The 16,834-nt window shown below is 25.1% G+C and overlaps 1 protein-coding gene across 1 annotated transcript in view; it reads right to left on the bottom strand.

Annotated features, from left to right (window-relative positions):
- The window catches only part of LOC129615912 (protein nubbin-like), a 31,665-nt gene extending 15,807 nt beyond the window's left edge, over nucleotides 1–15,858 (bottom strand). The window contains exon 1 of the mRNA XM_055531329.1: nucleotides 15,697–15,858. Coding sequence (XP_055387304.1) covers nucleotides 15,697–15,814 — 118 coding nt within the window. The 5' untranslated portion in view covers nucleotides 15,815–15,858. The remainder of the gene's footprint in view (nucleotides 1–15,696) is intronic.
- Between the last annotated feature and the right edge of the window lie 976 nt (nucleotides 15,859–16,834).

Genomic DNA, 16,834 nt, shown 5'->3' with positions numbered 1-16,834 from the left:
TCTTCCACTGCAAGATCGCAACAACGCGTAATTTGTAAGCTAATTTTTATAATTTCTCAATTTTCATCGGCATTGTTAAGCAAAAATTAAACGAGTTTTGTTTTTATTTTATTTTTTTACTTTAGGTCATAAATTACATTGCATGTTGAAGAAAATTTTCTAAATATACTCAAATTTTTAATATTCTCAACTTTGTATCCAAATTATATACGAGTTTTTAACAAAAAAATAAAGGATATCTTTTTAATGTATGATGGCCTTTTAAATATGGTATGATGATTTTTATAGCATTATTTTTAATGTTCCATGTAAAACTGACCACCTGGCCATACATATATACATTTCCTCATCACAAAATATCCATATATATGTAAACATAATTCAATAGGAAGAAGATGAAGGATGAAATGTTTTATGTGTATGTTTTAAATTTGTTTTACAAAAGTACCGTATAAAAAAACATTCAAATGCATGGAATAAGCATGGGAATATAAAAAGTTATTTTGTTGCATAAGCTCTTAGAAAAAACAAAGTATGTATGCGAGGGTGATTCCAATGTTGGCAAAGTATGTATCCTGTTGGCGAATTTCTCAGTATTAAATTTGGAAGCCACTGATTTAAATAATTAGTTTAAATCAGTGGTTTCCAACAAAATTTATTCTTCCATCCCTCTTTTCGAAGAGAAGACTACTCACCTTGCGCAAACTATGCTCAGGGAAACATGTAAATGAAGTTATAACAACTGAATATTTCGAGAGAATGTTTCGGAAACGGCCGGAAAACTTATCCCAGAATAAATGGCGAACTTCCAATAATTTTCAAATCAATACTGGTGGAATCATATTAGGTTGGAGAAAAACACGGCAGCATTTTAGTTGGACAAAATACAGTTAAAATCATATCTCTTGCATAAGAGAGGCGCCACCAATGATTTAATTAATTTGCTGGTGGGGCACCAGCATATATTCAACATTTTTTTGTATATTTATCAATAAACGCCCCCGCGTATATCTCTTTCATTGTCGTCACTATAAAAGATAATTCGGTCCCGGACTGGAATCACTCAATTCTTAAACTACAACTAAAGTTGATATTATGCGAATGCAAATAGTTTCCAATAATTTCCTTATTCAAAGTAACAACAAAGTTTCCTTTACATTCGTCCAATAATTTATTATAGAACGTAAAAATTTTCCATTTTATTATTAGACAGACATTTTCTTTTTTTTTAAATATTCTTAAAATAGCAAATAAATAAGTTAATCTTCCAGAATGTATGCATGTAGTTATATAAAATGTATGTTACGTTTAAGTTATTTTTAATCTTATATGGATAGCTAATAAACAAAATATGTGGGTGCAGTCCAAATAAGTAACAAAAATAAATTTCCACATAATTTTACTACAATTTAATATAAAAGTAAATATTTAAATACAATGTTATTGTAAATCTGTGTCTATATACATATAGTGTGTGTGCATTCGAAAATATGTGATATATTTATCGACATAAAAACTTAGTCTGTAGACGTCCAATGATTCTTAAAATCATTGAAACTATTCTTGGATATTACAGGAGGAAGAAATTTGTTTTTTCCTAAAATAATTACAAGAATAAAAAAAAATAAGAAAATAATGGAGAAATTAAAGGATATATGGAACGGTGGTATATAAAGGACATAAATAATAGCATAAATAAGTTTTCATCAGAAATTTATATGGTCAACTGCGGCAGTATCTGTACGGAATGATCCAGTAGCTATATTTCAGTATAGCTATAGAAATGGAATAGAAAAGAAATTTATATTGTTGTACATTGAAATTAAGTTTTTTGAAAGATCTTTGCTTTACTTGCGCTATTATAAATACTAGTACATTTATGGGTGTTTACGAGGACATCATTAGAATTATTGCGATATAATGTAACAGAATAACATCCTTGATAAATATTAATTTGATTTTGTTATATTTTAAATGCTTATTCCGGAGCATGCTCCTAAATGATTTACATTGTGTGGCATATTCTGATTCATTGAATATTTTCATAATGTAAACTGAAATCAAAAATTGTATATAATTTATTGAAAACTTGAGAGGCTTCAACATAGCCTTTCCAATTTTCTCTGTTTTTTGCCAATCTCTTTATTTGATCCCATATTTAGGGATATTTCACCTGCAGGTTTCTTTTCGGACTTCCTACATGTCTTCATCAATGCGGATCCAGCATAAAGTGTGGTCGATATTACAAACCCGTTTTAGAATGTAGCATGAATTTCAATTTTCTTCAACTTATTTTCTTCAACTTATTCTATTTGGATCCTGATTCGTCTTCACCTACAACTCATAATTGTATGATCCTTCTTGGCCAGAATATTCTACAAAATATGATTTTCAGTCATTTGTTAACGAAGACTTGTATCTTTTGTATATTAAGTTCTGAAAATCAACCATGTCTCACTTCCGTAAAGGTGGTCCTGCTTAACACATGAGACTATTGAAAACTTTGTTATCTTACAAAATGTTTAAATAGAAAATTAAAATTCCCGGGAAAAAAAATGTCCACTTGTGTTATCATTGAACTGTGAATTTTGCAGCATCTTTTGTTTTAAAATTTATTAACAAACACCGATTGCGGAAGATGAATGTATTTACTCTAATTCATGATCTATATACTACAATCTACAATATATCCGATTCATTCCTTATTCTTAACCATATAGAATTGTTCTCAATTAAATTTTTGATGAAAATATAGTTTAAATTATATGATGAAATTAAAATGGAGATGATTGACTAGCGTACCATTGATTGATTTGATACTGGAAAAAAAAAATCGATATTTCTACATCTCTGATGTGGTATTTGTGGATGGTCAATGATTTCTTATTTTTTGTTTTTTGCTTTTGGGTCTAAGAATTCAAAATATTCACTTTTTTTTTCCTTGTTGGTGAATATTATAGTTGAATGAATGGCAGGATATGCGTGATCCTTTTACTTATATTTAAGGATTATTTATTTATTTTTTTTTTGTTTTGATTTTCGAAATTTGTTTTTTCCTTTCTTTCAGCGTATTTTTTTTTTTTTTTCATTTATTCATTTATTTCTCCATTTCATTTCATACACATGTTAGAGATGTGTGTAATTATTTATATAACATATATATATGTATATATATATGTTGGATATATGTATACTGTAGTTGTAAATTTTTTTTTTATTTTTGTTTGGGTTCATTAAAGATGAAAATGAAAGTCAAGGAGGATTTTTCTACACATAACATCAATAAAACTCGATAGATCTATGTATACCCCAACTATTCTCTCTATATATTATAAATATATAATTTTGTTATTTCATATTTATAAAGAATCATATAAGGATAAACACATTGTACATACACACACATATTATATGTATATACACAATATACTAGGTTCTCTACACAGGATACAGACGGCCAAGTCGAAAAATAATTAGATATAAATAGACTTATGTAGATATATAATTATATTTACACCCAGTGTTATTTATATTATTGTATATATATCAAAAAAAATATTGTGGGTTTAACGAACCTTTTCTTATTAAGTGCGAATTAGTTAGTCGCTTTTTTTATATTAATACATACAATATATATATAAATATATCTGTGTGTGTATAATAATTTGTATATGTAGCCATTGTAGGAGTAAAAATGAAATGAAATTATAAACAATATTGTTAATTATGTGGGACGGATGCTAAAGGAAAATATTGTAAGGTCATATGAAAATAAACGTATGTAATTATATGATGTCATATAAGTAAGTATATATGTAGAGAAATTAGCCAAAAATTGATATATATAAATAAATTATTCGCCTTATATATTCAATGACCTTGAGATAAAAATATTTTATATAGAATTTATGCTCACATACTATGGAAGAATTTTGGTATATAACTTTTGTTATTTTCCTTCTGTTTCGGCTATTATTATTTATTATAACTGTTATACAACTAATATTAGACATTAAGATTAAGGTGTCCATTTGATTAAATTTGATTTAGAAAACAATGACTTAAGATTTTGTCAATAAATAATTTTTGTTTGGAATTTATTTTATTTGTTTTGTTCGTTTTAATTTTAGAACTTCTCATTATTTGATCACATTTATAACAATTCTAAATTTATATATTTTATGGAAAACTTTCTATTAGATATGGTACATACTGAATATTGTGGTACTGAAAGAATAATAGGAATTAAAAGGTTTTTTCCCCATAAAGGCTGTTATGCAAATCATGAATGTACTTCGATTAAAATTAATTTTCCAAGACAGCATTTTCCATAAAAAAACAATTGTAATAAAAATTTTCGAGGAAAATTTGTTGATACACCATGGATTAACAACAAACACAAGAAAGCAACGGCAGCACCAATAGAGTAAATCAGGGCCCAGCAAGCAAAAAAGAAATAATTGATGCTATTCACAAATTGAAAAACAACAAAGCAAAAGGTCTCAATGGAATACCAGCAGAACTCTTGAAGGCGGGCGCTAACACAATAGCCAACATTATGCCTCGAAGCTCAACACAATATGGTGGACGGAGAATATACCAAGAAACTGGAAAAGTGGCATCATAATAAAAATTCCAAAAAAGGGTGACCTATCTGAATGTCGAAATTGGCCGAGGTATCACAATATTGAACTCTGTTGTCAAAGTGTTAACACTCATAATATACACAAGAACAGAAAGTAGAATGGAAGCGGACCTCAGGGAGATGCAAGCGGGCTTCAGAAGGGGACGAAACTGTATCGATCAAGCTAACACATTAAGAATGAATGAAATAAAAGAAATGGCGCAGAGCAGAGTCAGATGGTGAAGCTTTGTAAATGCCCTATGCTCCCAAAGGTTGTAGAAAAGGAAAAACACAAAAAAAAACATGGATTAGTGGAAAATTGTTTGGTACAAATCGGATTTTTGTAATAAATTGAACATCTTAACTTGCAGAAAAAAAATTAAAGTAATTTGGAAATTAACTTTATTTATATTGCAATTCGTATATAGTGATTCATTCGGGAATGACTTCAATATGAAATAAAAAATTTGACTTCCAAGTGGAGTAAATAATGTTCCGAATTTCATAAAATCTCACTAAAATCTTGAAAATAATTTCATTTCTCAATAGAGTAAATTAACAAAAAACAAAAAAAATGAATATTAGGCGCAAAAATTTCATGAAATTCCGATTTCTTCTACCCGTCTTTTATCAATCATTCTTTTGTATATTGCCAAATACTTTATTATTACGACATCGAATAAAACTACATACATAATTATATGGAATTTCTTTAGAGTTTAGACCATCATCAAGAAATATGTGAATTCAATTAATTAATTTTAATTTATCTTCAATTTTAATGAATTCAATTCAATAATTTTATTCCCATTGATTTTGAATTTATAAAATTAAAATAATTATAAATAATACAAAGAATATATTAGGACCTTACTATACATATATTTTGTCTCGTGCTATACATGCTCTTAACTATATGGTATTGCTTTCTATTATAAATTGACCTTCTTTTTATCGAGAATTTTCATTTATTAAGAGGACCCTAGTATCACCAGACATAATTAACTGTTTAAACATTTATCACAAAATACGAGTATACGAGTTTTATATTTTGTAGAAGACAAAGAATTAAAATGATCCCCACTGAAAAATTTTATAGTCAAAACAAAGCAATTATAAAAAATAAAAGAAAAATCAAAAAAAAAAATAAATAACCTTTTTCATTTTTATTTCTGTTTCGTTTTTGTTTTTCGAAAATTAACAGTTAATTTCTGATATAACTTTCGTAGTAATAAACCTTTTTATGATCAAAAGACGATGAAGGCAAAAAAACAACAATTTCTAATAAAATTGTATTCCAACAGAACAATTTTCCAATAAAAAAAAAATTGTGTTCTTTTATTAAATAACATTAACATCTGTCACCCTTCGGTGAATTTCGTTTCGGCATACATACATATTATACTCTTACGACTTACTCATTTAAATTAATGTTCGTTTAAAAATAACACAAATTCGGATTTCAACTGTTTCAATACATACATACATCGTATAACATTATTTTTAATCAGAAGAAAGAAAAAAAACCGAATAAAACCCGATCACATATACAAAGTATTAAATTAAAAGAATTAATCGGATCGATAACAGTACCTAACGTATATTACACTAATATCCCGAACATTTTTTTAAACGATCATTTTTATAATGTTCGTATACAACCACATATGGCTTCCAATACTTTTTAAATTATGAGTTCAATTTTATACGTCGATGGAGTGAATAATTGATTTTCTGTTCGAAAATATTTGATATTGAACTGTGTATATTAAATATAAAAATGAATTTAAGTGAATAAAATGTAGATAACTGATATAGTGGTTACGGGTCAATAAATAATATCACCCACGCATTTCAAATAATTTGAAATAGAGTAAAGAATTATTGATTTTTTTTTTGACCACTGTTTTTAGAAGTAGGACAATATTATTCTAATAATAATTGAGAAATGAAATTATTGTATTGTATATCCTATATATAATGTCCTTTATAGTAGTTACCTATTGTGTTGACCCCTGATATATGATTATATAAGTACCTATATATGTAGGTATGTATATATGAAATAGTGACAAAATTGTGTTGCAAAAAGGTTATATTTAGGTCAAACTGTTATAAAACAAAAAAAAAGTGGTTGAGCATACGAAGACTTTAAATAATATGCATTTCATCAATATAAGGGTAGTTTCTGTGTTTTATAATTATTTTATTAAATTAGAAATGATAAGAAATGTAGAGGGAACCCAATATGGGCCTATGTATTTCATGTATTTAGTTTACGATTGCATTTTGTTTTTCAATTTAAACTCTGTAAGGCTTCAATAAAATTCTCGAAATATTATTAATCTTGAAACAAAACTTTGGTTCATATAAAAAATTAATAATATTAAATGAAGATCATAAGCACGGCACATAGCTATTTACTATCAGATGCAAATTTAAATTTCAAATATTTGTTCAAAATTCGAAAGGAGATCAAAACTGTGTGTGTTACCCTATCAACCGACATTTTGACACATTATAATTGAATTCAAAAATCGGTTTATCAATTTAATCTTCAACCCGCTCGTAAACATTTACGACTTTCTACAGGAAAGACTATTCAAACCTTTAAAATTGTGGTTCAATTCAATGGAACAGTGTTAAAAGCAAGTAATTAAATTTGACCACTTTTTTTTTGGCTAAAGTAAAAATTGTATAAAATATGTCAGAATATAGACATGTCAGAAAATGTGACAATGGTTAGTTACCACCTTGAGCATGAATTAAATTTTTATATATTTTTAGTATTCCAAGCTCAAGTAGTATTAAAACTGTTCAGTTTATTTGTGCGAACTGCATATTTGCAGGACATTTTCAATTAAATCGTTAAATGTTTGGTTTATCGGATTCTAGGAATATTAAAGCTCCTTCCTTATATGTATTGTAATGTTATTGAATTCATATTGATTTGCTATGCAATATGTACCGAAAATGAATTTAAATTAACTTATCGAATTTTATTTAATAAAACTATTAATTGAGAGCAAAAACCTTTTGCTATATATATGTCGTATAAGAATACATGAATAAAATGTACCAGTGTATATGTACAAATGTATGTTAACAAAATAATTTAAGGACAACGTGTGATGCTTTGAACAAAAGCTTTGTATACAAAATAATAAATAAGAATTTTATTCTTTTCTATTCATGTGTTAGTTGGAGTACATAAGAAATGAGAGAAAGCCAAAATAAAAACAAAAAATTAAAACTAAAGAAAGCGTATAATAAGAAACAATGACAAGGATAATCAAATGAAAAACAAAAAGAGAAACAAAACGTAATCAAATCAAATAAAATAAAATAAGAGCAAAACAAAAAAAATCGATTTTCATCAAGAAATACACGCAGTATAAAAGTTCAATGTAAAGAAAAGGATAGCATATATAAAGATTTATTTATTTTTAGTCTGAAAATACACACACGCACACACTCAAATCTGGCATCATTTCTGGCTACTTTTCTTTTTTTTTTTATTTGTATTGATTTGGCCATCAATTCTATTGTATAGTACAAGTATAAATGTTATTAGTATAGACAACATAAAATAGTAATTTTGTTGTAATAAACAATAATAGTAAAAATACTTTAATAAAATGTTCATAGGTAAGAATGTGTAAAAATCAAAACAAATAAATTAGGTAAAAAAGATTTTGATGAAGAAGAAAATTTAATCAAAATTGGAATTTAAAATGAAATGAAAATTAATTCGTTTGTTTCCCAAAAAACAATATGTGGCCGGATCCTGTAGAAGGGTTTTGAACCATGAAGAAATGTTATAGTTCTTATCCTCGCCAACATGTCAACTGATTCGTTTTTTTCTAGAACATTGTGAACGTGACCTGATTGTACCTATACTCAATTAATTGAGTTTCGCAAGACAGCCTCAAACTACTCCAGAGGATACTGAAAATATATTCAGCGCTTCAAATTGCAGCACGGCTTTCCGAAACAATTATATTCTCCTTAAATTGCCATTTGACATATTCAAGATTGAACTGCACACAAAACTCAATGACGTACAACTAAACCTGAAACATACCAGAAAATGAGAAAGAACGATACAATTCAGCCTGTTACCAAATGCCAACTGAGAAAGAATAATCGAGATAAAGAACGAGATTTAACTGTTGTGTTTAGAAGAAAATGAAACAACTTAACATCTACCATTCAAGTGCTAGAAGATTGTTCGTTTAACGATAATTATGATTCAAATAAAGTAAATTAGAAAAGGTTTTAATAGTTTTGCGCTCATTTTGAGGATGCCTCCTACCTTTAAATAACTTTAATACCGTGTATTTTCATTTAACGCCTAAACATAACCTTTTAATTGGTAAGAGTGAGAAAAATTAAAGAAATTAGAGAGAGCAAAGATCAAAATGACAAGTACTACCCTGTACGAGGCTCAGACCCCTCTAGAAATGAGTCAATCTAAATTTTCATAAATTTTAATAAGTAAAGGTCTAAATTCACTGAATTTACCGAAATTTCACTTAATATCTGTGAATAAAATATTTTCTGACACTCTTTATCTTTATTCAAATTATTTCATAATATGACAAAAAAAATTTCCCGTTAAATATTAATTATTCAATAATTTGAATTTTTTTTTTCATTTAAATTAAAAATGCGCAATTGTTTTCAGATACAGGTAAAAAAATTGAAAAAATTAACGTAAATAATGAATTTAGATAAAAAATCGATAACCGCGTAAATAATCATTAAACAAAAAAAAAAAAAATTATGACAATTTACAACAACAAAACAAAAAGAAGTTGAACACACGTACGCCATAATATTGCGACCTTAAGTGGTGATTTTATATTTAAATATTATGAAATGAAGGTGAAAAGTATAAAATTTCCATATAAAAAAAACAATAATAAAATTTTCTTATCTATTTTATCACGTAATTTCTATATTTGTAATTAATTATTATTAAAATTAATTTTTATTAAAAATTTTATTTATTAAAATTAAAATGAGTTCAATTGATTATTATCATTAATGTGTAAAATCACTCGATTATAAATTTGAAACGAGTGATAAATTTTCAAATTCTTAAAATTTATTTCGAATTGATTTGAAGATATCACGTAATCTCTGCCAGTATCTGCGCATAATCATGCATTTTAGGAGTTGAAAAATGGTTTAAGTTCAAAATCTGTTTGTACAAATTTAAAGTGTACCAAACATTTTTCCAACTAGTCCAAAATGTACCAGACAATTTTCCTCGAAAATTTTTTTTTATCAATTTTTTTGGAAAATTTAACTTCTCCCAAATCACTTAATAAAGCTAAGTAATAACCTTTATTTGGATTTTTTTAGTATATCTAAATGTAAATGTGGTAAATTTGAATATTAATTGGAAGAGGAATTCATATGAAAAAACGTTGGTACATTTTGTACTTTAGGGATACTTCTGGATAAGGTGGTATATGTGAATTTCCTGAGCAATATATTCGAAAATCATATCATTTTCGGATATCAATTGGATAGTGGAACGCTGAAATCTGAGAAATTTCTCAAATTTCTTATAATAAATAAAATATTTTAATTATTTATTAAAATTACAAAATCAATTAATTTCAAGTGATTCACTGATAATTACATATATGTACATATGTATTTCAATATTATATTTTTTAAGTGTGAATTTAATTAAAATATACTAAAGATTATTTTAAAAGGTTCTTCAACATTTGACACTCGATTTTAAGCGTAGAAGTAGTATACAATGTAATTATAAATTTTTAAAAGAATTAGTTTTTATTTATTAATTAATTAATTATTTAGTTTTATAATTTAAAAAAACACTTTGTGAAATTTTAAAATTTAAGAAATACTGCATATATATCATGTACTCTTGTAACACGTTTACAAGAGATGAGAATAGAACATTATAGATAAATGCTCAATTGAGAGTGGTATAATAAGAGAATAAAATACAAATAACTGATCAAAACTTTCTCAATATATGTAAGTATTCCGTGACTTCAATAATGCTTTATAAAAAGTTTGAGTACGGTATTAATACGATTGTAGTACCGGCTCAGAGCTTTCAATACCCTTACATTGTAAAAAAAACTGCTTAAGATTTTGATACATTTTGGAACACAATTTTAACAATATTATTATATACTTTGACGTTTGTTTAAAAATTTCAATTGAAAGTTCTATATAAATGTTAGTTTTTAACAAACGTTGTTACCACATCATTAAAAACATAGCATTTTTATGGTGCAGTTTAAGAAAAAAATTTAATAACTTCAGCACTTTATTGCTGAAAATATATGCTAGTTTATTTAATTGGTTATTTCTGGCAATATTCATATGACATGTAGAAGAAAAGCGTAATCGATTTTTTCGTTACCCAATTTACTTTTATTTTACGTATCCATTACGTATAGAATGCATTTGGGAAATGTGTATAATGTCAAGAACTTTTGGAATGTGATACTTTCCAAAGTTTATGTCGTAAGGGCATTATTGAAGTCACTGATTGTTATGTAAAGTGTAAACTGACGAAACAATAGAAATAGTGTGAATGCCAATAATTACTCCAACTCTGGCTATTAATATCGAAAGGAATTTCGGAATTACATTTCATAGTAGTTTATTAAAATTAATAGTGTTATAAATGAATTTATTTAATTAAGATTTAAAATTCGAAATCCCGGTTTTATCATATAATAAACACTTAAGAGTTATTAAAATTTCCAAAGTGACATGCTTCATAAGTATTTCCGGTAATATAGGTATTTATTATATAATGTGTTCAAAATCATAAATAATTTTTTTTTTCAGTACACACACTTTCTATACGTAAATAAAGAATTTAAAAGTATTGACTTTGCTTACTGATAAAAAAAAAAAAATTTATGAAATCAAATTGAAAAAAAATTTATGAAAATTATTATTATAAGCATATAGTTAAAAAATTAAAATTTATAAAAATTCGATTAACCTAAATTGATAACATTTCATATGTTTAAATACAAAGTCCTTTCCTGGCCCCACTATCTTTACTATCTCCCGTAACTCAATAGTCAAATGAAAAATTTTTTTTTTATGCTAGCAAATAAAAAATATTCTTAGATCATAATTAAAAAACAAAAATTAGTCATTCAGAAACGATTGTGTAATTAAAACACTGATAAAATATTAAAAATGATTAAAATATTATTGTGAATCATTTTAAACAAATTAAATAAATTGAAAATTGTATTTCTATAAACATAAACAGGGTGTGTTCGAATAAATTGGCAAATAATTTTAGGAATGATTCTTTGATCAATTTCCAGTAAACAATTGCATGGGCGGAGGTGGCAGATATACTCGTTTTCGAGCTACAGTCTGTTGAAAAAAAAGATACCAGATTTTTTCTGTGTATAAATAAATTGTTATAACTTCGAAATCCCGGGAAATATAGTATTTAACGGGACTTGCTTCACAGGCAATTAATTTTTCTTTATTTTTAGTCTGACAATCAATTTTATATAAGTCACAGTTTTCTAGATAGAGCTCCTCGAAATTAAAATTTTTGTTTATTTTTGTTTTTTTAAATTTTTACAATTTTTGGAGCTGAAAATTGATCAAAGATTTATCCCAGAAATTATGAGAAACAGCCTGTATATAATCAGATATGTATGAAGGCATGTGATGTTGTATTAACAAATATCATTGATTAATTAAAATAATTTTTTTTTCAATTTCCTGTAATTAAAATAAATTATGTACTTATAAAAACTATGTACTGATAAAATAAAGTGAAACAAGAATGGGAAGTCCCCTAAAAATTCGTACATTAATAAAATAAAATAATAATTTCTATAGGAAAATAGTTCTGGTATATTCGAAAATTAGGATTAAAAAAAAATTATAAAATTTTTTTTAATTAAATGATTAGAAAATTATTTTATTAAGATCCAAATGATATTGTGAATATATTTTGTGACATACTTATATGAAAATGATAATTGTAAAATTTAATTAAAAAATTTAAAATAATTTAAATGGCAATTAATTTTAAATGGAATCAACAACAACGATATGTGCTAAATATAAGGAGAACTCCATATAAAAGGAACATCTTTACTTCTAGACGGAAATTTTTTTGTAAGTATATAAAGGCTGTCTATAATACGAAAACTTGGTATTATCTATAAAATTTTCTGAAACTTATACGGAGTACTCGTTATATTAGGGACCACATATAGATAAAGTCAGGCATCATATAACAGTCTAGGAAAATCACTTTTCGAAAATCTAAATTGAGTCATTGTATCGAAGTCACGGTCTCGCTCTCTAGATTGTCGATACCCTCTTCATTGTTTCGCTTTCTATTTTTCCCATTCTCTGCAGAAAAATATGTTTTAGAGCACCAATTTCAATATTTTCTTAATACCTTCCTGATCAGCCTTAAATTTTCACAATCAAATGAAATATAACGCATATTAGAATATGTAACAAATATAATATCGAATTATGCCATACTCACTTAATCCTACCCTGGTTTTTAAAGAAAAAAGTGTAAGAAATTTTATTTTATCTTTTTTTTATTCCTCCCAGAATTAATCAAATTTTGATAACCAATTATCAAAAAAATTTTTTATATCAATCAAAAATTCTGTTATATATATACATTATCTGTTATACATAATATGACATGAATATAAATTATATTCAAATGTCAAGTACATTTTAATAAAGTTCGAAATAACATTTTAGACGCAATTAAATAATAAAAATTAAAACCGGTTAAGTAAAATCTATTAATCTTAAAATTTAATAAAAAAAAAATTTTTTTATTATAATTAATTTAAAGAACCTCAATTCAATTATCAAATTTTTTTTTATGTATATTAAATTCTTGGAAGTTTATCAATTCGAAGAGTACTTAGAGGGGCATACCTACATTGATGTGGGAGAAAACTAGTATGATGATTAAATCTGATTGTAAGTTATTTTTTAATTATAGAAAATTACTTCAAAATAATTTAGGTCTTATTTTAAGGTCTTATAAGTGAAATGATAAGAACAATAATATTGTATACGTGGGGTGAAAGGAGGTGTGACTGGAGTATGTCAAAGATAATGAAATTTTAACAATTACAAAAATAATGATTTCAAGATAATCAATAAATTTTGAAAGAAAAAAAAAAAAGTTTAAATAAAATAATTTATTTAAGATTACTAAGATTAGTCATAAATTTGTGGATAGATTAAGGTGCTTATTATGGGTTTACTGTTATAGATATATATGCAAATTTATATTGAAATTATTTTATTAAATTCGTATATCGTTAATCATTTTCTTAGAATTCTTCGTTCAAAAATATTACGTTTATTATTGACAAAAATAATAAAACGTAATTAACTGTAGACTAAAAAGTAAAATATCGTAATGATCTCAAAATAAAGCACAAATTTTGTGTTACCGTTACCTCGTTGCTAGGATATTAAGTATATATCGTAATATACCGTGCTATTATTCAAGCTAATAAATTCTGCAAGTGTCAATCTCTTAAGTGAATTATTTGTACAGTTGTACTGTGGTCTACATTTACTAGCCTTAGTAGAATTTAAATAAGGTTATAAGAGTTGAATGAACACAATATCGTATACTGAGAATATACGAAATTTTATCTAAATTAGATGTTTTTTATAAACATAATAGACACAATCCGAAAACCACACTAATTTTCACATAAATGCATTTCCTAACAGTTTTAGAAATATAGTATTGTCAAATTAGTTATACTTTTGATCCGTTTATGAAAATAATTTATCTAATTAATTTCTGAATAAGCTACAATAATTTTGTATATGTTTTTTAGCCAAATTTAAAACATTTTTTTAAGGAATTGAGGCATTTTTATAGCATATTACAAATAAAATAAATTATTTCTTATTGTTTGGTAATGTTTTGAATACAGATAAACTTGTGTCCATCAAAATATTTTTTAATTCAGTTAAATTTTATTTTTGAAAAACAAGAAAGTGGTTATTGTTAAAAGAACTATTTATATATCTTTATTACATTTTTTAATATATTTTTTATCCTACTTCGCTCCTGATAGCTAGCTTAGGGCTAGTGCATGAAATAATAGATAATTATGAACACATAGTTTCTTGCACGTCATTAAATTTACTAGGTAGATGACGAGCCTACCGTATTTTTACAACATTCATTATAAAAAAAATTCGATTGTCAATAAAATTGTTATACACGATTTCCTAATATAATTTCCATATAATCCATATAATTAGAAAAATTTTAGCTCGTTTGTAAGAGGTATATTGAAATAATGTTAATGTTATAAAAACGATAAAAAATTATTTCAACTTTGAGTAGAAATATTAATGTCTTTAAAATTGAGTAAATATTAAAGTCTTTAAAATTATTTATGAAGATTACTAAATTAATAATACAACGCTTAGTTGTTTAATTAATAAGTATATTGTGCCTATTATACTATAAATAATCAATTTATCGGAAATTTCTTCATACTTTTATAACTCATTTGGTAAATCATCCATCTTGAAACCGGTAGGTCATTGGTTCGAGTACAATTCGAAGAAAAAAAAATTTTTTCGTCTTAAACTCATTCATTTGATTATATCACCCATCTGTTCTACAATATTATATGAAAAAATTTCTATTGAGTTAATAACGTTTATAACAATTTTACGAGTAGATATCCGTATTTTTTTTTTTCAGTGTATACAAACACGTACCGTACATTATATGAAAATTGAGCCAATTTAACATAAAATTTAAATTATAATAAATGCATATCATGTAATTTAAAATAATTTCAAAAAAAAAAATTTCAAAAAAATTCCAGAATAGCAATAAATTCCAAGGACTGAACGAACATAATATCGTAATAATATCGTAACAATAATAATAATAATATAGAATTCAATAAATTCACTTTTTTAATTATATTTTTATTTCAAAAAATATTTTAAAACTTATTAAAAATTAAAAATAAATTTTGGAAAAAAAAAATGCAATTTCTTACATCGATTCGGTAATAAATGTGAACTAGTTTGATGTGAAGTTTTTAATAAATTTCTTTTAAAAGAATTATTATTATCTTCAGTTCGGCTACTGTTCCATCGTACTTCCGACATCACCATTTTTTCAATATTAATTTTTTAATTTTCTGTTCTTTTTTTTTTTTTTTTTTTAAATTTTCAATTCATTAATAAAATAATTTTTTATTTTTTATATAAATTATAAATTTGTAATTAAAAATATATTTACGTTATTATTAATTATTTTATATACACATATGAGTCACTTAAAAAAATTATGAATTTAAATTTAAATTTTGTAAAATATTAGGAAAAATAAAAATTATTTTAATTATTTTTTATAATTTGCTGCTGATTATAGTTTGTGTGTTTTTGTTTTTTATTAAAATTCCCGTAAAAATGTTTTTTTCTCTCTCTCTTATTTTAATAATTTTCACTTTATTAATTTTAAATATTCAAAATATTTTTTTTTTTTTTAATATTCAAATTATGAAGTTTTTTTTTTTGCATATATTATGGTTCTTATATATAAAACTGTTATGTGCTTTGCATATACAGGCTATAACTATGGTTTAAATGTTATCAGTGTCGTGTTTCATATGAAACTAAAAAATTCAAATTTAAAATACCGATAGGATACCTTTTCCGACACAGGGTAACCAAAATCATATTATAATATTCAGATAAAAATTTTTACATAGTAAAAAAGCAGATTTCAAATAATGAAAGCAAAAAAAAAACAAGAAGAAAAGAGAAAAAATTACAAAAATTTCTTGTTATTTTTTTATTGCTGCCGTCTTCTTTTTATTTTTTTAACAAATTTTTGAATAAAAAAATCAAAGAGAATAAAAAAACAAAAATTCACGTATCCTTTTTTTTTCTCTCTTTTTACGTTTTTATTATTATTTTTTTTTACTATTTATGTACATACGTTTATTATTGCTTTGTGTAATCGAACTTTACTGTCCACCATAAATTTTAAAAGTAAGTACGAAAAATGTAAAAAATTTTTTTATTATAAAAAATAAAAAAAAAAAATATCAAAGGCGGATTACACTCGCAAAATTACAAAATATTTTTTATATATTTTTTTTTATTTTTAACAAAAAACAAAAAATTCTT

This window comes from Condylostylus longicornis, unplaced genomic scaffold (assembly GCF_029603195.1).
Source record: "Condylostylus longicornis isolate FDR11 unplaced genomic scaffold, ASM2960319v2 ptg000153l, whole genome shotgun sequence".
NCBI lineage: Eukaryota > Metazoa > Arthropoda > Insecta > Diptera > Dolichopodidae > Condylostylus > Condylostylus longicornis.
Note: the sequence above shows the minus strand (reverse complement) of the source record. Positions and strands in the feature narration are given on the sequence as shown.